A 19,824-nucleotide genomic window follows, 5' to 3' on the forward strand; every position below is an offset into this window, starting at 1 on the left:
TCTGTAATTCTTTTAATTTTTAGATTGTTAGTCTGCTTTTATACCGGGTGTCCATTTATATTTTCCCCCATTTTAACTACCTATAACTTCTAAACGGCTCAAAATAGAAACATGCGGTTTTCGCTGAAATGTTTTATTTTACTAAAAGTTTTGTATGAATCGATTGAGTTTTTTATATCGCTTTCAATTACGAAAATAAAAATGGCGGATTTTTGAAAAAAACTTTGTTGACTTTTTTTTAATGGAACACCCAGTATATTTTTTTGTAAATTGAAAGAACGATCATTCACCTATACAGCGATATAAAGTTTTTTAAAATCGGTTGTCAAATCACTGAGTAATTAATTTTTAAAATGAGAGGTGCAGCGTGGATATCACATACCTAAATAACATGTAACTAAGCAAAATGATATTATGTTGTGATTTTCACATTGCATCTCTCATTTTAAAAATTAATTTCTCAGTCATTTGACAACCGATTTAAAAAAAAATTATATCGCTGGATAGGTAAATGACCATTTTTTCAAGTTACAAAAAAATATACTGGCTGTTTTCATAAAAAAAGCCAACGTTTTTTTTTTCAAAAATCCGCCATTTTGTATTTAAAAGCGATATGAAAAATGGCCATTTACCTAAAAAATTGAAAAAACGATCATTTACCTATCTAGCGATATAAAAATTTTCAAAATCGGTTGTCAAATGACTGAGCAATTAATTTTTAAAATGAGAGATGCAATGTGGAAATCACATAACATAATATAAATTTGCTTAGTTAGAGAGCTGCACCTCTCATTTTAAAAATTAATTACTCAGTCATTTGACAACTGATTTTGAAAAACTTTATATCGTTGGATAGGTGAATGACCTTTCTTTCAATTTACAAAAAAATATACTGGGTGTTCCATTAAAAAAAAGTCAACAAAGTTTTTTTCAAAAATCCGCCATTTTTTTTCGTATTTGAAAGCGATATAAAAAATTTAATCCATTCAGACAAAACTTTTACTAAAATAAAACATTTCAGCAAAAACCGCATATTTCTATCCTGAGCCGTTTAGAAGTTATAGGCAGTTAAAATGGGGGAAAATATAAATGGACACCCGGTATAAAAAGCAGTTGTTTCTGGAACTCTTTAGCGACATATTAATTTAATATAATATTTATGAATTACCGTTGAGGGCCGACTAGATCAACCAAAAAAGATGTATTTGGTTATTATTCTAGTGACTTTCTTGGGTGTGAATCTGTCTTTTTAGTTTACTCCTCCTGGTTAAAAAATAAACTATAGTGACCCTTCACTAGTCGATTTACGAATCTTTCCACCTCATTAAAAAAAGTACTACCTAAATAGGTAGTGTACTACCTGTTGTACTACTGATCTAGAAGCTCCGCTTTCGAGTTGTAACAGCAGTAATGGTGATGATAGATATTTTTCGGAAATTTAGGATTTAGACTCTTAAAGCAGGGGCGGCCCGTCGGGGTAGGCAAGGTAGGCGCCGCCTACCCTCTTCAAATGTAGTACAATAATATAAATTATTAATATAAATTACTTATTTCAAAATTGTAATTTATAAATTTTTACACAATATCTACAATAAAATAGCAAAAATTATCCAAATTATTTTTAAAAATATCCAAAAAATTTTCTCCGTAAATTATTGTACGCTCCTTGTAGTATCAGTACTACTGTATAGATTCTATATTCTCCTTGGTCAGGCACTCGGGAACGTAGCCTGAAATAGAACGACGCCAATACCGAATTGACGTGCGATCTCTCTCTGTTTACGCGAGCAAGCCTGCTGCAGGCCGGCGGATTTTGAACGGGCGGATAGGCAAAACGGGCGGATAGCCGGACCTACAAAATTTTATCAGTTGCTTCTCTTGTGTCTTGTGAAACTGTTTTAAAATAATTGTTTTTTGATTTTGGCTGTTATTAGTAGGTCAAGTATTGAATAAAACTAGGTAGGACAATTTAAATTTGTTTATGAAAACTGAATAATGTGTTATTAGATTATATAGATAATTAAAAATTTAAAGCGAGGTTAATTGTTAACTTATCATTTATTCGAATAGTAAATTATTATTTGATACATAAATAAAATAAGTAATATTTGACGTTGTTGAAACGTAGGTGTGTTAGTTTTATTGGTGGAAAAACTTTAGTCATCGAATATGAATATTTTAAACGATGTAATATGCAGTTTGATCGAGACACCTTTTTCAAGGCGCCAAAATCAAGAAAGATTAGTAATTATTTCAATGGGCCGGCCTTTACAAAATTTAACAATTTTATCCACAGATAAGACAAAAGACAATCAACCATTTTCGAGATCGTTTAAAACAATATGGTATGAAAATCATAAATGGCTAAGCGGAAGTTATTTTAAAAATTCACTTTTCTGCTATCAAATTTGAAGCAAAATGTTTGGGTGAGTCAGGGATATTCAGATTTGAAAAATTTATCAGCTAGTGTAAAAAAACATGAATCTTCGAAAGAACATTTAAACAATTGCTTAGATTTAAAACGGTTAGAAAAAAATAAACAAACTACTGACAGTGCTTTCGCTGGACATATTTCTCTATCTAATAAGATATATAATGAAGAAGTTGAAAAAGATTGAAGAAGTTGAAAAAATTGATGTTACAATTCTTTTAGCAAAACAAGAACTTACATTTCGCGGTCGTGATAAGAGCCATAATTCTTCAAACATGGGTAATTTTAAAGAAATTTTTAATTTAGTAGTTAAACGCGATCAGGAAATCCAGGATCATGCTAAAAAATAGAAGGGGTGTTCACGGGTTTGTCAAAAACAATACAAAATGATTTAATAGATTGTCTTGCCGATTACGTAAAAAATGAAATTTCAACAGAAATTAATGAAAGTCAAATTTTTCTATACTAGCTGACGATACTACTGATATAACCGAAAAATCACAGTGTACTTTAACAATCCGTTTTGTTAACAAAGTTGGTCAGGTAACAGAAAGATTTTTAGGGTTTTTTTGATGTTAGCGATAATAGATCTGCAGACGCTCTATATAGTTTAATTTCAAACGTGCTTGAGCCATATGATTACAAAAATAAATTAATTGCTCAATTTTACGATGGTGCAAGTGTAATGGCTGGCTCTTTAAACTGATTACAATCAAAAATTAAAGTAGATGCTCCAAAAGCAATTTTTACACATTGTTGCGCTCATAGATTACATTTAGTATTGCAAGACGGCTCAAAATGTATTACAAACTGTAGGATATTTTTTGTCGCCTACCCGAAGTGTATGTGTAGCCTACCCGCATACTGAGGTCACGAGCCGCCACTGTCTTAAATATACATATACTCTGGGTAGATCAAAGAAAGTGGATTTCTAACATAACCTGGCCTTGGCCATGTCATAACAAACAGTAGAACAAAGCTTTGAAATTAATTTATCGAAGGGAAAATAAACGCAAGAGGATTGAGAAAAGTCAATCATTCGCTGTTGCTGGCTACATATTATAGGTGTTAGTTACTTCGCTGAGATTGTACTCAAACTTCAATCAAGATAGTACCATAAGAAAAACAAAGTTAGTCAGAGAAGTTTAGTGTGACTTGTAATTTTCTGCATCGAGTATACTCCAACGGAGGTCCTCCATTTTCATGATTGTCTCTCAATTCTTAAATTCAATTATTTCTGGTCGTAGTTTTTAAGTCTGTCATCCTACCGCATTGCTGACCACCTAGCTAGGAAGGCAGCAGGCCTAAGACTCTTAGGACCTGATGATCTTTTTAGCTGGCCAACTACAACAATAGCAGAAATTGTCAAATGTCACTCCCACAAACCACGTAAACCGTGGCGTGAAAAGATGGGAAGAAAGGCCAGGATGTAGACTTGCTAAGGTAACACTAAGGATTCTTGGGAAGTCAGCATCAGAAAAGTACTTGAGAATGACCACGAAAATCCTAGGCTTGACAGTTGGTTTTTTAACTGGCCATTGTCAACTAAGCATATACCTCCACAAAATGGGGCTAGTAGACACACCTCTGTGCAGGAAGTGGGAATGAGATGACGAAACTGTCGAGCATGTCCTATGTGAATGTCCGGAGTTATCGTCAATACGAGAGTATGCGTTCGGCGAGCCTTGGCCTACACCAGCCGACATAGGTAACACGTCCTCTGGTGATATGTCCACCTACTTGGACATGGCAGGATGGACAACGAGCTAAGGACAACAACCCCCTGGAAGGTTGCACAATGGGTCATTTGTGACCTAAGTGCTGTGGGACTTGATTCGCCCTCCCTACTCCACAGATACAGAAACCTGCCAGCTCTAGTGGTTGTTGGTACACATCTTGTATAATTTGGTTGTATGGATCCTCAACGTCGTTATGGAGTGTTACATTTTAACCGGTGTTACCTTAGCCATAAATTCCATCCATAAATTTTTTTTTCATATTTTCACAAAAATTTGGTATAAATTTATCAAAAATAAATAAAACAGATAATATTGACAAGAAAAATGTTGTATATGTTATATATGTTTGGAAAAAAATTTTAAACGGGCGATGTATTGACGGTGAGTAGATAATGCCACTCAAATTCAAAAATCCTTTATGGATGGTACGTTAGTCAACTTTTTTTCTCAGTTTTTTGTTAAATTCCCAAAGTAAATATAATAAAGCATAACATATAAAAAAAAACGTGATGGAGGTATTTTCCAAAACAAGAGAAAAAAATTCTGAAACTTAGATGTATTGCGGGCTATTCGGTAATACGTCTCAAATTCAAAAATCCTTTATGGATGGTACGTTAGTCAACTTTTTTTCTCAGTTTTTTGTTAAATTCTCAAAGTAAATATAATTAAGCATAACATAAAAAAATCGTGATGGAGGTATTTTCCAAAACAAGCGAAAAAAATTCTGAAACTTAGATGTATTGCGCGGTATTCGTTAATACGTCTCAAATTCAAAAATCCTTTATGGATGGTACGTTAGTCAACGAATACCGCGCAATACATCTAAGTTTCAGAATTTTTTTCGCTTGTTTTGGAAAATACCTCCATCACGATTTTTTTATATGTTATGTTTTATTATATTTACTTTGAGAATTTAACAAAAAACTGAGAAAAAAAGTTGACTAACGTACCATCCATAAAGGATTTTTTAATTTGAGACGTATTAACGAATACCGCGCAATACATCTAAGTTTCAGAATTTTTTTCGCTTGTTTTGGAAAATACCTCCATCACGATTTTTTTATATGTTATGCTTTATTATATTTACTTTGAGAATTTAACAAAAAACTGAGAAAAAAAGTTGACTAACGTACCATCCATAAAGGATTTTTGAATTTGAGACGTATTAACGAATACCGCGCAATACATCTAAGTTTCAGAATTTTTTTCGCTTGTTTTGGAAAATACCTCCATTACGATTTTTTTATATGTTATGCTTAATTATATTTACTTTGAGAATTTAACAAAAAACTGAGAAAAAAAGTTGACTAACGATCTATCCATAAAGGATTTTTGAATTTGAGACGTATTACCGAATAGCCCGCAATACATCTAAGTTTCAGAATTTTTTTCTCTTGTTTTGGAAAATACCTCCATCACGTTTTTTTTTATATGTTATGCTTTATTATATTTACTTTGAGAATTTAACAAAAAACTGAGAAAAAAAGTTGACTAACGTACCATCCATAAAGGATTTTTGAATTTGAGACGTATTAACGAATACCGCGCAATACATCTAAGTTTCAGAATTTTTTTCGCTTGTTTTGGAAAATACCTCCATCACGATTTTTTTATATGTTATGCTTAATTATATTTACTTTGAGAATTTAACAAAAAACTGAGAAAAAAAGTTGACTAACGTACCATCCATAAAGGATTTTTTAATTTGAGACGTATTAACGAATACCGCGCAATACATCTAAGTTTCAGAATTTTTTTCGCTTGTTTTGGAAAATACCTCCATCACGATTTTTTTATATGTTATGCTTTATTATATTTACTTTGAGAATTTAACAAAAAACTGAGAAAAAAAGTTGACTAACGTACCATCCATAAAGGATTTTTGAATTTGAGACGTATTAACGAATACCGCGCAATACATCTAAGTTTCAGAATTTTTTTCGCTTGTTTTGGAAAATACCTCCATTACGATTTTTTTATATGTTATGCTTAATTATATTTACTTTGAGAATTTAACAAAAAACTGAGAAAAAAAGTTGACTAACGATCTATCCATAAAGGATTTTTGAATTTGAGACGTATTACCGAATAGCCCGCAATACATCTAAGTTTCAGAATTTTTTTCTCTTGTTTTGGAAAATACCTCCATCACGTTTTTTTTTATATGTTATGCTTTATTATATTTACTTTGAGAATTTAACAAAAAACTGAGAAAAAAAGTTGACTAACGTACCATCCATAAAGGATTTTTGAATTTGAGACGTATTAACGAATACCGCGCAATACATCTAAGTTTCAGAATTTTTTTCGCTTGTTTTGGAAAATACCTCCATCACGATTTTTTTATATGTTATGCTTAATTATATTTACTTTGAGAATTTAACAAAAAACTGAGAAAAAAAGTTGACTAACGATCCATCCATAAAGGATTTTTGAATTTGAGACGTATTACCGAATAGCCCGCAATACATCTACGTTTCAGAATTTTTTTCTCTTGTTTTGGAAAATACCTCCATCACGTTTTTTTTATATGTTATGCTTTATTATATTTACTTTGGGAATTTAACAAAAAACTGAGAAAAAAATTTGACTAACGTACCATCCATAAAGGATTTTTGAATTTGAGACGTATTAATGAATAGCGCGCAATACATCTAAGTTTCAGAATTTTTTTCGCTTGTTTTGGAAAATACCTCCATCACGATTTTTTTATATGTTATGCTTTATTATATTTACTTTGAGAATTTAACAAAAAACTGAGAAAAAAAGTTGACTAACGTACCATCCATAAAGGATTTTTGAATTTGAGTGGCATTATCTACTCACCGTCAATACATCGCCCGTTTAAATTTTTTTTTCCAAACATATATAACATATATAACATTTTTCTTGTCAATATTATCTGTTTTATTCATTTTTGATAAATTTATAACAAATTTCTGTGAAAATATGAAAAAAAAATTTATGGATGAAATTTATGGCTAAGGTAACACCGGTTACATTTTATACATAGTAAAAAATTGAGATCTATATTTCTTCTAAAAGCAAAAATGGAAACATACCTTGCTAGTGACCTCATCCAAATCCACCGTCATCATGATCTCTTTAAGGGTGGCCCTGATCACCTTCTCGGCATGCTGCTTCTCGGTGGGCTTGGTCCTAACGGAATCCGGCGAGGGTGGTCTCTTAGACTCTAAGTTATCCATGGCGTGCCATTCGTTAAGACAGGAACGGTCAGACTCAATCCGGTTCTCATAATACTCGACCCAAGAATGGGTCAATCCTCCTTGGAAGTAGTTTTGCTCGCGAGCCTTGGCGCTCACCTTGTGGAGAGTCTGCAGCGTTGACCTGCAAAAGAAAATTTTCCATCAGACAAGAAAAAAAATTAATAGTGATCATTTTCAACCCTCGAGCGGCCTCTAGGATGATAAAGAGATGACCGTCTGTAATTTTCTACAGCCTGATAAATATTGGCGACATAAATGCTCAAATATTTTACAAATTGGCCTCTCCAGCTGAGGCTCAGATATTTATCAACATATAAGTGATGTCCTTGAAATGTGGACCTATAGAAGAATTATGAGGGTTTCCTGTGTAGATTAAGTTACGAACAACGAAGTACTGAGAAGAATAGGTAAAGAGAAGGTAGTTGAACTTACAATTAAAGAAAGAAAACTACAGTTGATGCGGGGCGAGAAGTATGGCATCCTGCGACTCATAATGCAAGGAAAAATAGATGGCAGAAGAAGCATCGGAAGAAGACGAATTTCATGGCTGAAGAACCTGAGAGAATGGTTTAGATGCAGCTCAAAACAACTATTTAGAGCTACTGCCTCAAAAATTAAAATAGCTATGATGATTGCCAACCTCCGTAGCGGAGCTGGCACCCGAAGAAGAAGAAGAAGAAGAAGAAGAAGAAGAAGAAGAAGAAGAAGTGATGTCCTCAAGGTGACTATGATTGGAAAATTGAACCTACCATAGAAGAACAAAAAAGAAACCCTCTAAAGCGCAGTGCGTACCGGCAATGTGTAATAAAAAAAATATTCTCAGCTTCAATGAAGTGTTGCCGTTGTCAGTCATTTACGTGCAAGAAACATTCTGTCATCGGGGTGGCAATTATTGTATGAGAATGTTGATTCTGACCAATAGTCGGATTGTGTGCCCTGTTAGCTCACAGATTAAAGAAGTTTTTAAGATCTATTATACAAGAACCTATTTATATTATCTAAAATATATGAAAAATGTTTTATATAATATTTATTTATTTAGCGTATGGCTTAAGTATATCACAGAATATATTTAGATTTATGCATTATACAATGTATCACAAACAGATGTCCAATTTTTTTATATATTCGATTGACCCTTCGGTTGCCACTACAAAGTCTATATGGTCGCCTGTGTATGCTCTGCGTGGGCAGTCCTGAACAATGTGACTGATCGTCTGTCTTGCAGCGCCGCAGTCACAAGAAGGCGAGGGGAGTTTACCCCATCTGTGGAGGGAGTCGGCGCATCTTCCACAGTTTGTTCGAATTCGATTAAGGGCTGCCCAAATCTTACGGGGACGTTCAAATTCGCCAGGTTTCCCTATGATGTCCGGTAGACTATGGTATGCGGATCTGTCCTACTTTCCCAATCTTCTCTCCATCGGGTATTTAAGTCAAAGTTGGATTGCTGCAGCGCTTGAGCAGATTGTAGAGGGGGTAACCTGGATCGGAGACGGTTTCCAAGAATATCGGGGATGTCGTTGTGGACTAGAAGCTGGCGACTGTCCATTATTTTGTTATATTCTTTAACCAATGCATGTTCGCGGCGTAGGTTGGGTGGTGCTATATTACTAAGGGTAGGTAGCCACATTGTAGGGGTGGGCTTAATTGTGCCTGTTATCATACGCACAGTACGGTTTAGTTGGGTGTCGACCAGGTGGGTATGCCTGCTATTTAGCCACACTGGAGCACAGTATTCTGCCACCGGATATATCAGGCCAAGAGCAGAGGATCTTAATGTTGATGCTGTGGACCCCCATGTAGTGCCGCAGAGTTTCTGTATTACATTGTTGCGTGTTTTCAATTTTGCTGCTGTTTTCGTCAGGTGTTCTCTGAATGTGAGCGTTCTGTCTAGAGTAACCCCAAGGTATTTCGGGTATTTATTGTGTTTTAACAGCTTGTTATTAAAATACACTCGCAATTCTCTGTTTGCCAACTTGTTGTTTAGATGAAAAGCTGATACTTCAGTTTTTGTAGTACTTGGCTGTAGTCTCCATTTCTTAAGGTATTCGCTGAGGATGGATAAGTCATTCGTGAGAGTGATTTCTGTAGTTTCTAAAGATTGGTGGCTTGTTGCAAGGGTCCAGTCGTCAGCATATCCAAACTTCCGAGATTCGGTTTCAGGCATGTCAGCAATATAGAGGCTGAAAAGTATTTATATAATACAGTAGACTCGCGATTATCCGAGTCTCGGTTATCCGAGCCCCTCGGTTAACCGAGGCAAAAGTCATAACTGGTGAGTTACAACTTTCAACCTTGGCGCAACATCGCCTCCTCAAAAAGAGGAATGAAGCTTACTCAAAAATCAATCAAAGACTTTTTAAACAGTAATATTGATAAGGTAAATGTTTTTTCCACCTACCTCTACCGAAAGTATACTTTTCCGGACCTGATTGTAGGGAGGAAAGTTGTACTTTTCCTCCCTAGGGAGGAAAATATTTTTCCTCCCTAGGGAGGAAAAGTAAAAGTGACGTCATGGTATTTCATTCATGAAATATAACTTATTGACGCCCTGTACAATATCTATTGTCTATTACGTAAGTATCTATACATTTTAACGTTTATTTAAAAACACTCTGTATTTTGCAGAATGGTAAAAAACAGTAAATTGTTATTCTGATTTAACAATGTTTACATTAATAATTTGACTTATATTTGACAGTTGACAGTTATATTGTACTTACTTGTTAGTTTTAGTTCTAATAAATTTTGTTGGTTAGTTACATAAATAAATTAAGTAAAAATGAAAAAAATTACTTGTTATTTGAGGAAGGTGGAAAAACCATATGTATAACATGGGAGTAAAGTGCCTTTTCCTCCCTTGAATGATTACTGCCCTCCGCTACGCGTCGGGCAGTAAACTTCATTCTCGGGAGGAAAAGTAGCACTTTCCTCCCTTGTTATACAAATAGCTATTATCTTTTATAGACAGTACTGTATTAGTTTTGCCACTAAAATATCCACAGTTATGGTATGGTTATTTACGTGTTTTTCTATCAACACAACCAATCTCAGTGTTAACCGAGTTTTTCCGTATCCGAGGTAGTCACGGTCCCAGTTACCTCGGATAATCGCGAGTCTACTGTATATAGTTATATACAGTTCAAGTTGATTCTCAGTTACAGTTGACTATTCCTAGTTCGAGTCAACTCCAACTAAAACGAGCAGTAAGAGTTGATTTGAAAAATTTAATTCAACTTTTAATAGTTGAAGTAGACTTTTTCTAACCCTTGTTAGTAAAAGTAGATAGCAGGAAAAATAGAATCAACTCTTACTAGTTTGAGTTGACTATTCCTGGATCGATTCAGTAAATGTAGATTATACGAGAATAATCTCACGTGCTTTTTTGACGAGTGTACATCTCTTTGTTTTGACGGTGTCAATTACTTATCACGATTTGAACATATCCAGTAACATTTAATTTCTAGAATCCGTTGTTTGTGTGAATCAACTCTTACTAAATGGCATGGGAAGAGTATACTTTTTCTAGTTGGAGTCTACTTTTACTAGTAAATGTTGAATAAAAATCTTCATTTTATATTTATAATCAACTTTTACTAAAACCAGCCGGTTGACTTGACTCGAACTAGGAATAGTCAACTGCAACTGTATAATCAACTTGAACTGTAACATATACAAACATTTTTTCACTTTTTATGACTGTTTGAAAAAGAACGAAGCCAAGTCAGCTGTACATCTTCAAGGATTTGTCATCAGCTATCCCTCATGTACCCTTTAGAACCCTCACAAATCAGTATAAGCTTTTCTTAGCTGTTATTTTTTACTGGACTATGTAGAGATCTGCTGAAGCTATTTTACTACTATTAAAACCTAAATTTTTTGACCTATCCGTAATAGCTATGGATTAACCTTGTCCACGAAATAATTCTCCTTATTAGTTAATATATAAAATTAAATTATGCTTTACGAACTGTTAAAATTCTGATCAAGGCTGACCTTCCTTGAAATGTGCATTTCGAATACAATAAATCTGAATTTGATAGTGTCATTAATTTAAGTTGAACAGTTCAATTATCATTTTTAAGAGTGTGGGCCAAGGATTATTTTAACACTATCTAAAATTAAATATATATAATATATTCGCACCATCAATGCAAGACTATCATAACTCAAAAATTGCCATTTTTTGTTTTTTATGAACCTGTAATGGTAATGGTTAGTCTAACATAATGAATTACGTATTTTTTATGGGAAATAAGCCACAATTTTACTTTTTTAATTTTAAAAATAATACGAGGAAAATAACAATACCATATATAAAAGGACTATCCGAGAAACTTAAAACGATAGGAAATAAATTCAACATTTCAACAACATTCAAAACAACAAACACATTGAGATCTATTCTATCTAAAACTAAACCTAACAATGAACAAGAAAGAACAAAGAATTGCATTTATAGAATACCTTGTGAATGCGAACAATTTTATTTAGGTGAAACATCAAGACCATTAAACGTTAGAATAAATGAACATCAGTCTTATATTAAAAACAGAGAATCTGATAGATCTCAGATATGTCAACACGCATGGGATAATGAACATAGAGTTCAGTGGAGAGATTCAAGTATAGTCCTGAAAGAATCAGATAGTAAAAAGAAAAAAATCAAAGAAGCGGCACTAATTATGCTAAATGAAACCAATTGTGTCGCAAATTCCTCGGAAGAATGCAGTAGGATGTGGTTACCCATACTGAAAGAGGAAGTCAATAGAAAGAAAATACCACGATTAGTAAGTCAATAACATATCGAGTTAGTACAAATTTTATATTTTAGTATTACTTATTGTATATCTATGTAATATTAATATTATTTATAATTTAAACATATTAAAGTCAGAATTTGGTATTAGTTTTTTGAAGGTAGATTAAATGTAAGACCAAATACTTACGATGTCGGGATAGTATCACGAGGTTTTTTCCTGGTTTTCCCTCGTGATTTACTATGGAATCTCTAACGCGAGAATTTTACTGTCATCGTTGCATTTGGTTGTCTTTTTAAAGACAGATCACATGCTATGATTTTTTTGCGACGGATATTCTTGAGTTGGGATTGATTTCATGTAATCGAATGAACTATCTTTTAGTAAAGTCGTCCCAGGAACGCAACTCATAAATATTGGCGATATCATTTTAAAGTCTTCTACTTTAAAATGTATAATATACGTCTGAATTGCCAATATAAATGAGTCAGATTAAATAAATTATTAGAAGAATTTTTTTACTTAGCAACAACATGTTTGTTTTATTTTAATAGTATTTTGTATTTTGACAACGAAACCCGATTTGGGCTTCGAAACGTTAATAAATTCATTTTTTAGTAAAATTGTGGCTTATTTCCCATAAAAAATACGTAATTATAAAAATGCCACAAGGAAATAGCTTCAGAACAACATTAACATAATGAAAGAGTATTATAATTCAAAATTTAATATAAGACATTATTAAACAATATTAATGTTAAGTTATAATACTCTTGCATTATGTTAGACAACTTATTACCATTACAGATTCATAAAAAACAAAAAATGGCAATTTTTGGGTTGTGATAGTCTTGCATTGATGGTACGTTATTGGTTTTTTAATAGACATTATAGTCCAGGTGGGATCCGTTTTGAATTGGACAATTTCCATAAGAGTCTATTTTTTCTAGAATCACTTCATAATGTATCTTTATCAATAAGCACGATATGCGACAGTTACAAATCTTGTACTTAATTTTTTATTTAACAAAATTAGAAAAAAATCGACAATTTTTACTTTTTACGCCCATACGCCTATAACTCGAGAGATATTGTTTCCACAATTAGTGCCTAGTTTTACGTTTAGAATACATAATTACAAACATAGTGCAGTCAAAAGGTGGATATGAGCTATTACCTCCGATTTCGTTGAACCTCCATCGATTTACATGAAAATTGGTGAGTGGGTAGAGGATATCTCAAGGAACAATGGTGACATGGTGCCAACTTGCGCTTTTACCCTGGGGGTGGACGCCACCCCTTCTCGGTTCTTTGATCGGTAAAGATCAAAGATTTTAATTTTTCGTGAGAAAAATGCATGTTGTTAACCGATTTTTCATAAATAACTCAAAAACTATAAGTATCAAAAAAGTTATTATTACCAAAATTGCAGCTAATAAAAAATGAAATGAAACTCCTTACTAAAAAAACGTTTTAATGTTCATTAAAAGTGAGTTATAGGTAATTGAATGTATGTTTTTTTCGGCGAGTACCCAAATCTAGTATTCAAGCTTAAATTACTGGAAAATAATTATTTTTTACATAACATAAACTTATTTAACATTTATGAAAGTACTAAATATCTATCAAATGAGATCCCCAACAAGTTGATAGCATTAAATATTTGTGCTCCAAAAATTTTTCAAACTTTATATTTTAAAAATGTTTCCAAAAAATGTTATTGTTTTTCTTAAAAATAACTCCGTCAATTTTTACGATATCTGGTTCACCTAAAAACGATATGAAAGATAATTTTAAAGGCTATTAAAAAATGTTAAATTCCATCTTTTAAACCCCTCACTTTTTTAAAAATCAAAGGTTAAATGGCCACGGTTACATGGTTCTCGCAGCAAAATTTAAGCTTTAAAAACTTTTCTATCTCGGTTATTTTTCACCCAACAGAAATAGTAAAAAAGGTAAAATATTTTATATAGAAAAAACTTAAATTTGGTTATATACCTATCATTTTTTACGTATATTGATTATTTTTGGAGTTATTATCAAAATGAAAATGACGATAATTTTAAAAACTCTTGATTTTTTTAAATTATATCTTTTTCTCAAAAATATGCATTGTAAACCGGTGAAAATTGTTGAAATCATTACTTATGCTAATACAAAAATTTTTTTTGTAAGGATTACTATAAATTTTCATTTTTGTGGAAACGGCGTATGTTTTATTTTTCACTTTTTCCTAAAAAATCGGAAGGGTTCTCTTATTTTCATCATAACTTGCTTAATTTTGATGCTATTAACTTCTTATGGAGCTCATTTGATAGGTATTCTAAAGTACTTTGACAAGTGTTTCGCAGGTATATTTTATAAAATGCATCGTTTTCTGGTTATTTAGGCTTGAATACTTAGATTTGAGTACTCGTCGAAAAAAATATACATTCAATTAACCATAACTCACTTTGAATTAACATTAGTTTAGTTCTTTAAGTGAAAAGTGTATTTAGTTTTTTATTATCTTCAATTGTGGTAAGAATAACTTTCATAGTTTTTGAGTTATACGTGAAAAATGGCTTTAAAACATGCATTTTTTTACAAAAAAATAAAATTAATCTTTCATAACTCAAAAAGTATTGATATAAGTTAACAAATACTTTTATATAACAAATTTTGCTTAGAATTTATCCCTCTATCGATTTATGGTAATATTTTTAATAAAATAAAAAATCACCCCCGAAAAGGGGTGGCATCCACCCCCATGGTAAAAGCGCAAGTTGGCATCATGTCACCTTTGTTACTTGAGGTATCCTCTAACTGCTCAGCAATTTTCATGAAAATCGATGGAGGTTCAACGAAATCGGAGGTGAAAACCTTCAGTGACTGCATTAACAAGTCAACTTACGCAATATTTTTTCAATTTACTGCCCTTGGAACACATTCTGCACATTAACGGGAAGCTTAACGGGCATACTTAGTTCTTAAGACAAGAAAGAAAGGGTAAGTTTTATTGGTTATTGAGTAAATTAACCGTAGTGATATACTGTATTTATTGTAACTTCTGTTAAAATATTCATTTTATTTTCTAAGCCAAATCTATAGCCTTACCATTTCAGGTATATTGAATTTCTTATTTTAATAAAAACACATTTAAAACACTCCATATTGTCACAATAAACTCGCGAATTCAACTACAACGTTTAATAAACAAAGCATTTGGAATTAACATTTATCTTTGCGGTTTTTTATACATAGTTTAAATGTGAGTGCACCGGAAAACGACGGCGACGTAAATATTATAAGATTTTGAAAACCTCAGTTACTTCACTTAGTAGTCTAGTCATCAGAGATTTGACCTTTAGAATCCATAAGAACAATTTAAATTTTGCTGAAAATATCAGTTTTGGGACACAAAAAAGATGCAAAAAAGTTTGTCACTCCTACCTCCTTGCTTCCCCCTTAAATTCCCCTCGTAGACGGGAAAGGCTAAACATTGTTTACAAAAAATCGGTACACCGTAGACAAAATTATTGTTTCCAGCAAAGAAATATGGGTCTCGGTGAATTCGTAACTATTTTAATCCCCCATCCTAATTACAGGCCAACTCGTAACCCTGGCGCGCAGGTAATTCTTCGATAACACACTAACTACCGGTGAATTAGTAACTTTCATTTTTAAGTAATGTTGATAATTGAATACCGGTATTCCAGGTATGTACCTGTAAAAATTACTCTCTTTGAAGGTGGTGTAAAAGGTATTCATCATTTATGTATTGTCTCTTGGAACAGTTACTATTTACAGAAAATCCAAATAAATTTTGTGAAAATGACTGAAATTCTTGTAACAGATAACAGATTTCGTAATGAGTGCACGTGGGTGTAAGTTATTGGTGGTAAATAATTTTAAATTTCAATTAAAGAAAGTGCTAAACAGTGGAAAACATTTATGGTATTCTTCTGCATCTGGTTGCAAGGCAACCTGTTATACCGACGGAATCATACGGCCTGCTATCATACGGCCCCTATTTTCATTTTAAAAAATCATCGATTGAGTCATCACGCCCAGATGGATATAATATGTATACCAAACGACGTCACTGGTATAATATGTATACCAAAAAATTAGAATTTAAAAATAAAAATCGACTGATTTCGGGATTTATCTCCAGAGACGCCCATTCTCGAGAAAATGAATTTATTCCAACTCAAACGTCCTCACTGTATTTGTTTATAAGCCAAAAAATTGTTTATAACTTTAAAACAGTCCTGAGGCCTCTTAGATAATCCAATTTTAATTCTGTAAAGTGTATTAGATAGGCAGAGAGCCTCTTTATATGTGAAAAAATTAGCAAACCTCTAAATGGTCTACTTTCTGTTCAGAAAGTTTTTAAAAAATTTTAACTTTTTTAAAAAAATTTAGATTGCAAAATTTATCAGGTCGATTTTAATGAAATTTGGTGGACGATTTAAGTATGTTATAAGGATTTTCTATGCGAATTACGAAGGTTCTAAGTGCAACCAAAGTTGATGAAAAACACTGAATAAAAAGAGGCTTATTTTGCCCCCTTATTTTGTATTTATTGCTATTTTGCAGAAAGGGTAATAATTTAAGACATTTTTAACTAGTCGTATATCATAAAAAATTCAATTATCTTTATTTTAATTTCCTACGACTTTGCTCCAAAATGAATCGTTTTAAAGTTATAAGAAAAGAATGTAGAAAAAAATAATGTTTTTCGAAATTTTTAAATATTTAAATTTTTTTATTAATGTTCCGGGCATATTTGAGAAGGAGCATAAGTCAATTATTATTATTTTTTTATAGGTAGGTACATATAATACACAACATATGTGTTTAAGCAAACCAAGAACCATTCGCTTACATAATAATATGCTATATGCCCCGTGTTGGCTTAATCCGTTACTGTTCAAATTTATTTCTTACCTTTTAACCTAACAACTATTAAACAATGGTTTCGAATTCACCTGTATAAAGTTGCGAGTTGGTCAGGTAGAAAAGTTACGAATTGGCCGGTGTACATTTTGATTTAAAAAAGTTTGTCATTAAGAGTTACGAGTTGGCCCGTGTCCAGAAATATAGCTGGGATAATTTTAAACAAAAAGGTTTATTAGCTCTTTTTATGTAGGATGAACCGTTCTCTTAGAAATAACGTTTGAAGCATGCGGCGATTTTGAATGACAGTTACGCGCGCGAAATTTTTTAAATGACTGAAAACGAAAAATGACGATTTTCAAGGCTCAAAAACACAAGTAAAAAAATACTATTTTTGTAATCATGTAGTACCTAAATTCAAGTTCAAACCTTCTATCCGATCCCGATAAGAATTTTTGCCATCTTTTTTCTAAATCTATTTTTTTTTAATTGTTGGAAGGTTCCTTATGAGAAGCCGGACGATCGGGTATTAACAACTAAAAAACAATGTTTTAAAATGAAATAAGCTCAAAATATTATTAGGCCAGGAACCGAAGCTTTTCACCTCGCAATTTTTACAGAATGGATCGATTTGCTTGAAAATTTGAGAATAAGTAGTGGATAGTCCAAGGATCAAAATCTATATCATGCCGAAAGGCGCTTTTACGATGGGGGTGGTTGCCACCCCATCTCGGGGGTGAAAATTTTTTATTATATTTTGACCGCAAAAGTTGATAAAATCATTCATTCTTAGCAAAAAATATTCTATACACTTTTTTGATAAAATTAATAGTTTTCGATTTATTCGGTATCGAAAGTGTTAGTTTTGTATAGAAAAAATCAATGTTTTTCGATATACTTACTCATTTATGATTCACTCAATTTTTGCCGTAGAAATTTTTTTTTAAACCAACTTCTTGGGAATTAAATAACCTACAATTTTATATTGAAACATTTCTTCCTATCCCTGATGCTAATCTTTCTATTCTGGAGAAAATGACATTTTTTACCAAACTACAAAAATTCGTTATTCGCTTTTAACTCCAGTTTTTTAAAAACGAATCAATCTAAGCCAGTCAAACTTCTAGAATCTGTTAACAATACATACATAAATAAGAATGAATAAGGCCAATGACCAAAAATACCGCTAACTTACATTATTATGCTTCCAATTGGATTTCTCTTTTTTTTTCAAAAAAATATATTGATTTTGTAACCGTAACTTTTTTTATTTTTTATCTTAGAAAGTTTGGTAAAAATAATTTGATAGGTTTTTACAAGATCTATAAAACTGTTAACATTAAATCTTTTTAAAATCCTCAGTCAAAAAAGAGGTGACTTTGAAAGGGTTGGTAAAGGTGGTTTTTGCATGTTATTATAAGTTTTAATTGCTAATAGCTCACTCAATTTTTACCGTAGAAAAAATTTTTGCAAACCATGTTCTTGGGAATTAAATAAGCTACAATTTCATATTTAAACATTTTTTCGTATCTCTGATGCTAATCTTGCTATTCTGAAGAAAAGGCCATTTTTTCCAAACTACAAAAATTCGTCATTCACTTCCAACTCCAGTTTTTTTAAGACTAATCATTCTAAGCCAGTCAAACTTCTAGAACCTATTAATAATACATAAATAAAAAAGACCAAATAAGGTCAATGACTAATTTTAATTAGGGTGGTGATTAGGAGGTTGCTTGCGATCACTTTTTTGCTGAAAAAAATAGGTACTGACATTCTTTTTATTGTAAGTCACTTAATTTTTAAGCTAGAGACTTTTTTTATTTCTATAGATAGATATTTTTAAGTACTTTAAATTAGTTTGAACAAGTTGTTCTCGAAAAATGCATAGTTTTCCCGTCTTTTGAATTTGAAACTACAATATCTAGCATTTGACGAAGAAGAGCCATCATATAATAAAGTATATCTCGATTACTATTGGTCTTAAAGAAAGTTAAAAAAACGGTTTTGTTTATTTTTTCATAAGGTACATTTTTGTTAAGTAAGGTTGTTTTGATAAAACAAAAACTTTTGGAGTTATTAACAGAAAACTTATTAACCCGCCATTACACGCGCTATGAGGGAATCCCTCACCATATTTGTTTATAAGCAATGAAATTGTGTAAACTAATACGATAACCTTAAGCACCCAGGAATGCCTTTAGCATGGTTCATGAGAGGGTATGAAAAAGTTATAGAATATTTCAGGCGGTCAGTGTGCTGTGTGATAGTTGAAAGAAGAGACATCCCTCTTCAAGTGAGGGAATTCCTCACTGCGCGTGCAGTCACGGTGAAATCACGTTTCTGTTATCTCAAAGAAACTTTTAGGGTTTTATTTAATATTTAGGTAGGTTTAATTAAAATATTATTGTTTGGATTAGGTTAGGACCAGTGGCACACCGAGGGGGGGTTTGGGGGTGAAAATCCCACCCAGAGCACATAGAAATATATGTAAAAGAAGGTAGGAAAATGTAACTTGTCTTTCACAAATAATACAAAAAAACTTTCGGTGCCCAAGCAAACCCCCCTCCCCCAGAGGAAAATTCTAGGTGCGCCACTGGTTAAAATCCCATTTTTAAATTTACCTATTCTAATTGGGAAATAAGCCACAATTTAACTTGAAAAATTGATTTTATTGACGTTTCGAATTCCACCTCGGACGTCGTTATCAAAATACAAAATATGTATTAATAGTTAATTACATAAATGCCACAAATAAATAGCTTCAGAAGAGTTGTTAATTTTAATTT

At 32.3% G+C, this 19,824-nt stretch overlaps 1 protein-coding gene across 4 annotated transcripts in view; it reads right to left on the reverse strand.

Moving 5' to 3' along the window:
• Positions 1 to 19,824, reverse strand: part of LOC114328900 (protein phosphatase Slingshot) — a 639,247-nt gene that overhangs the window by 29,462 nt on the left and 589,961 nt on the right. For all 4 annotated transcript variants that reach the window (XM_050648794.1, XM_050648793.1, XM_050648795.1 and 1 more), the window contains one exon: positions 7,233 to 7,518. In XM_050648794.1, the coding sequence (XP_050504751.1) occupies positions 7,233 to 7,518 (286 nt within the window). The remainder of the gene's footprint in view (positions 1 to 7,232; positions 7,519 to 19,824) is intronic.

This window comes from Diabrotica virgifera, chromosome 4 (assembly GCF_917563875.1).
Source record: "Diabrotica virgifera virgifera chromosome 4, PGI_DIABVI_V3a".
Lineage (NCBI taxonomy): Eukaryota > Metazoa > Arthropoda > Insecta > Coleoptera > Chrysomelidae > Diabrotica > Diabrotica virgifera.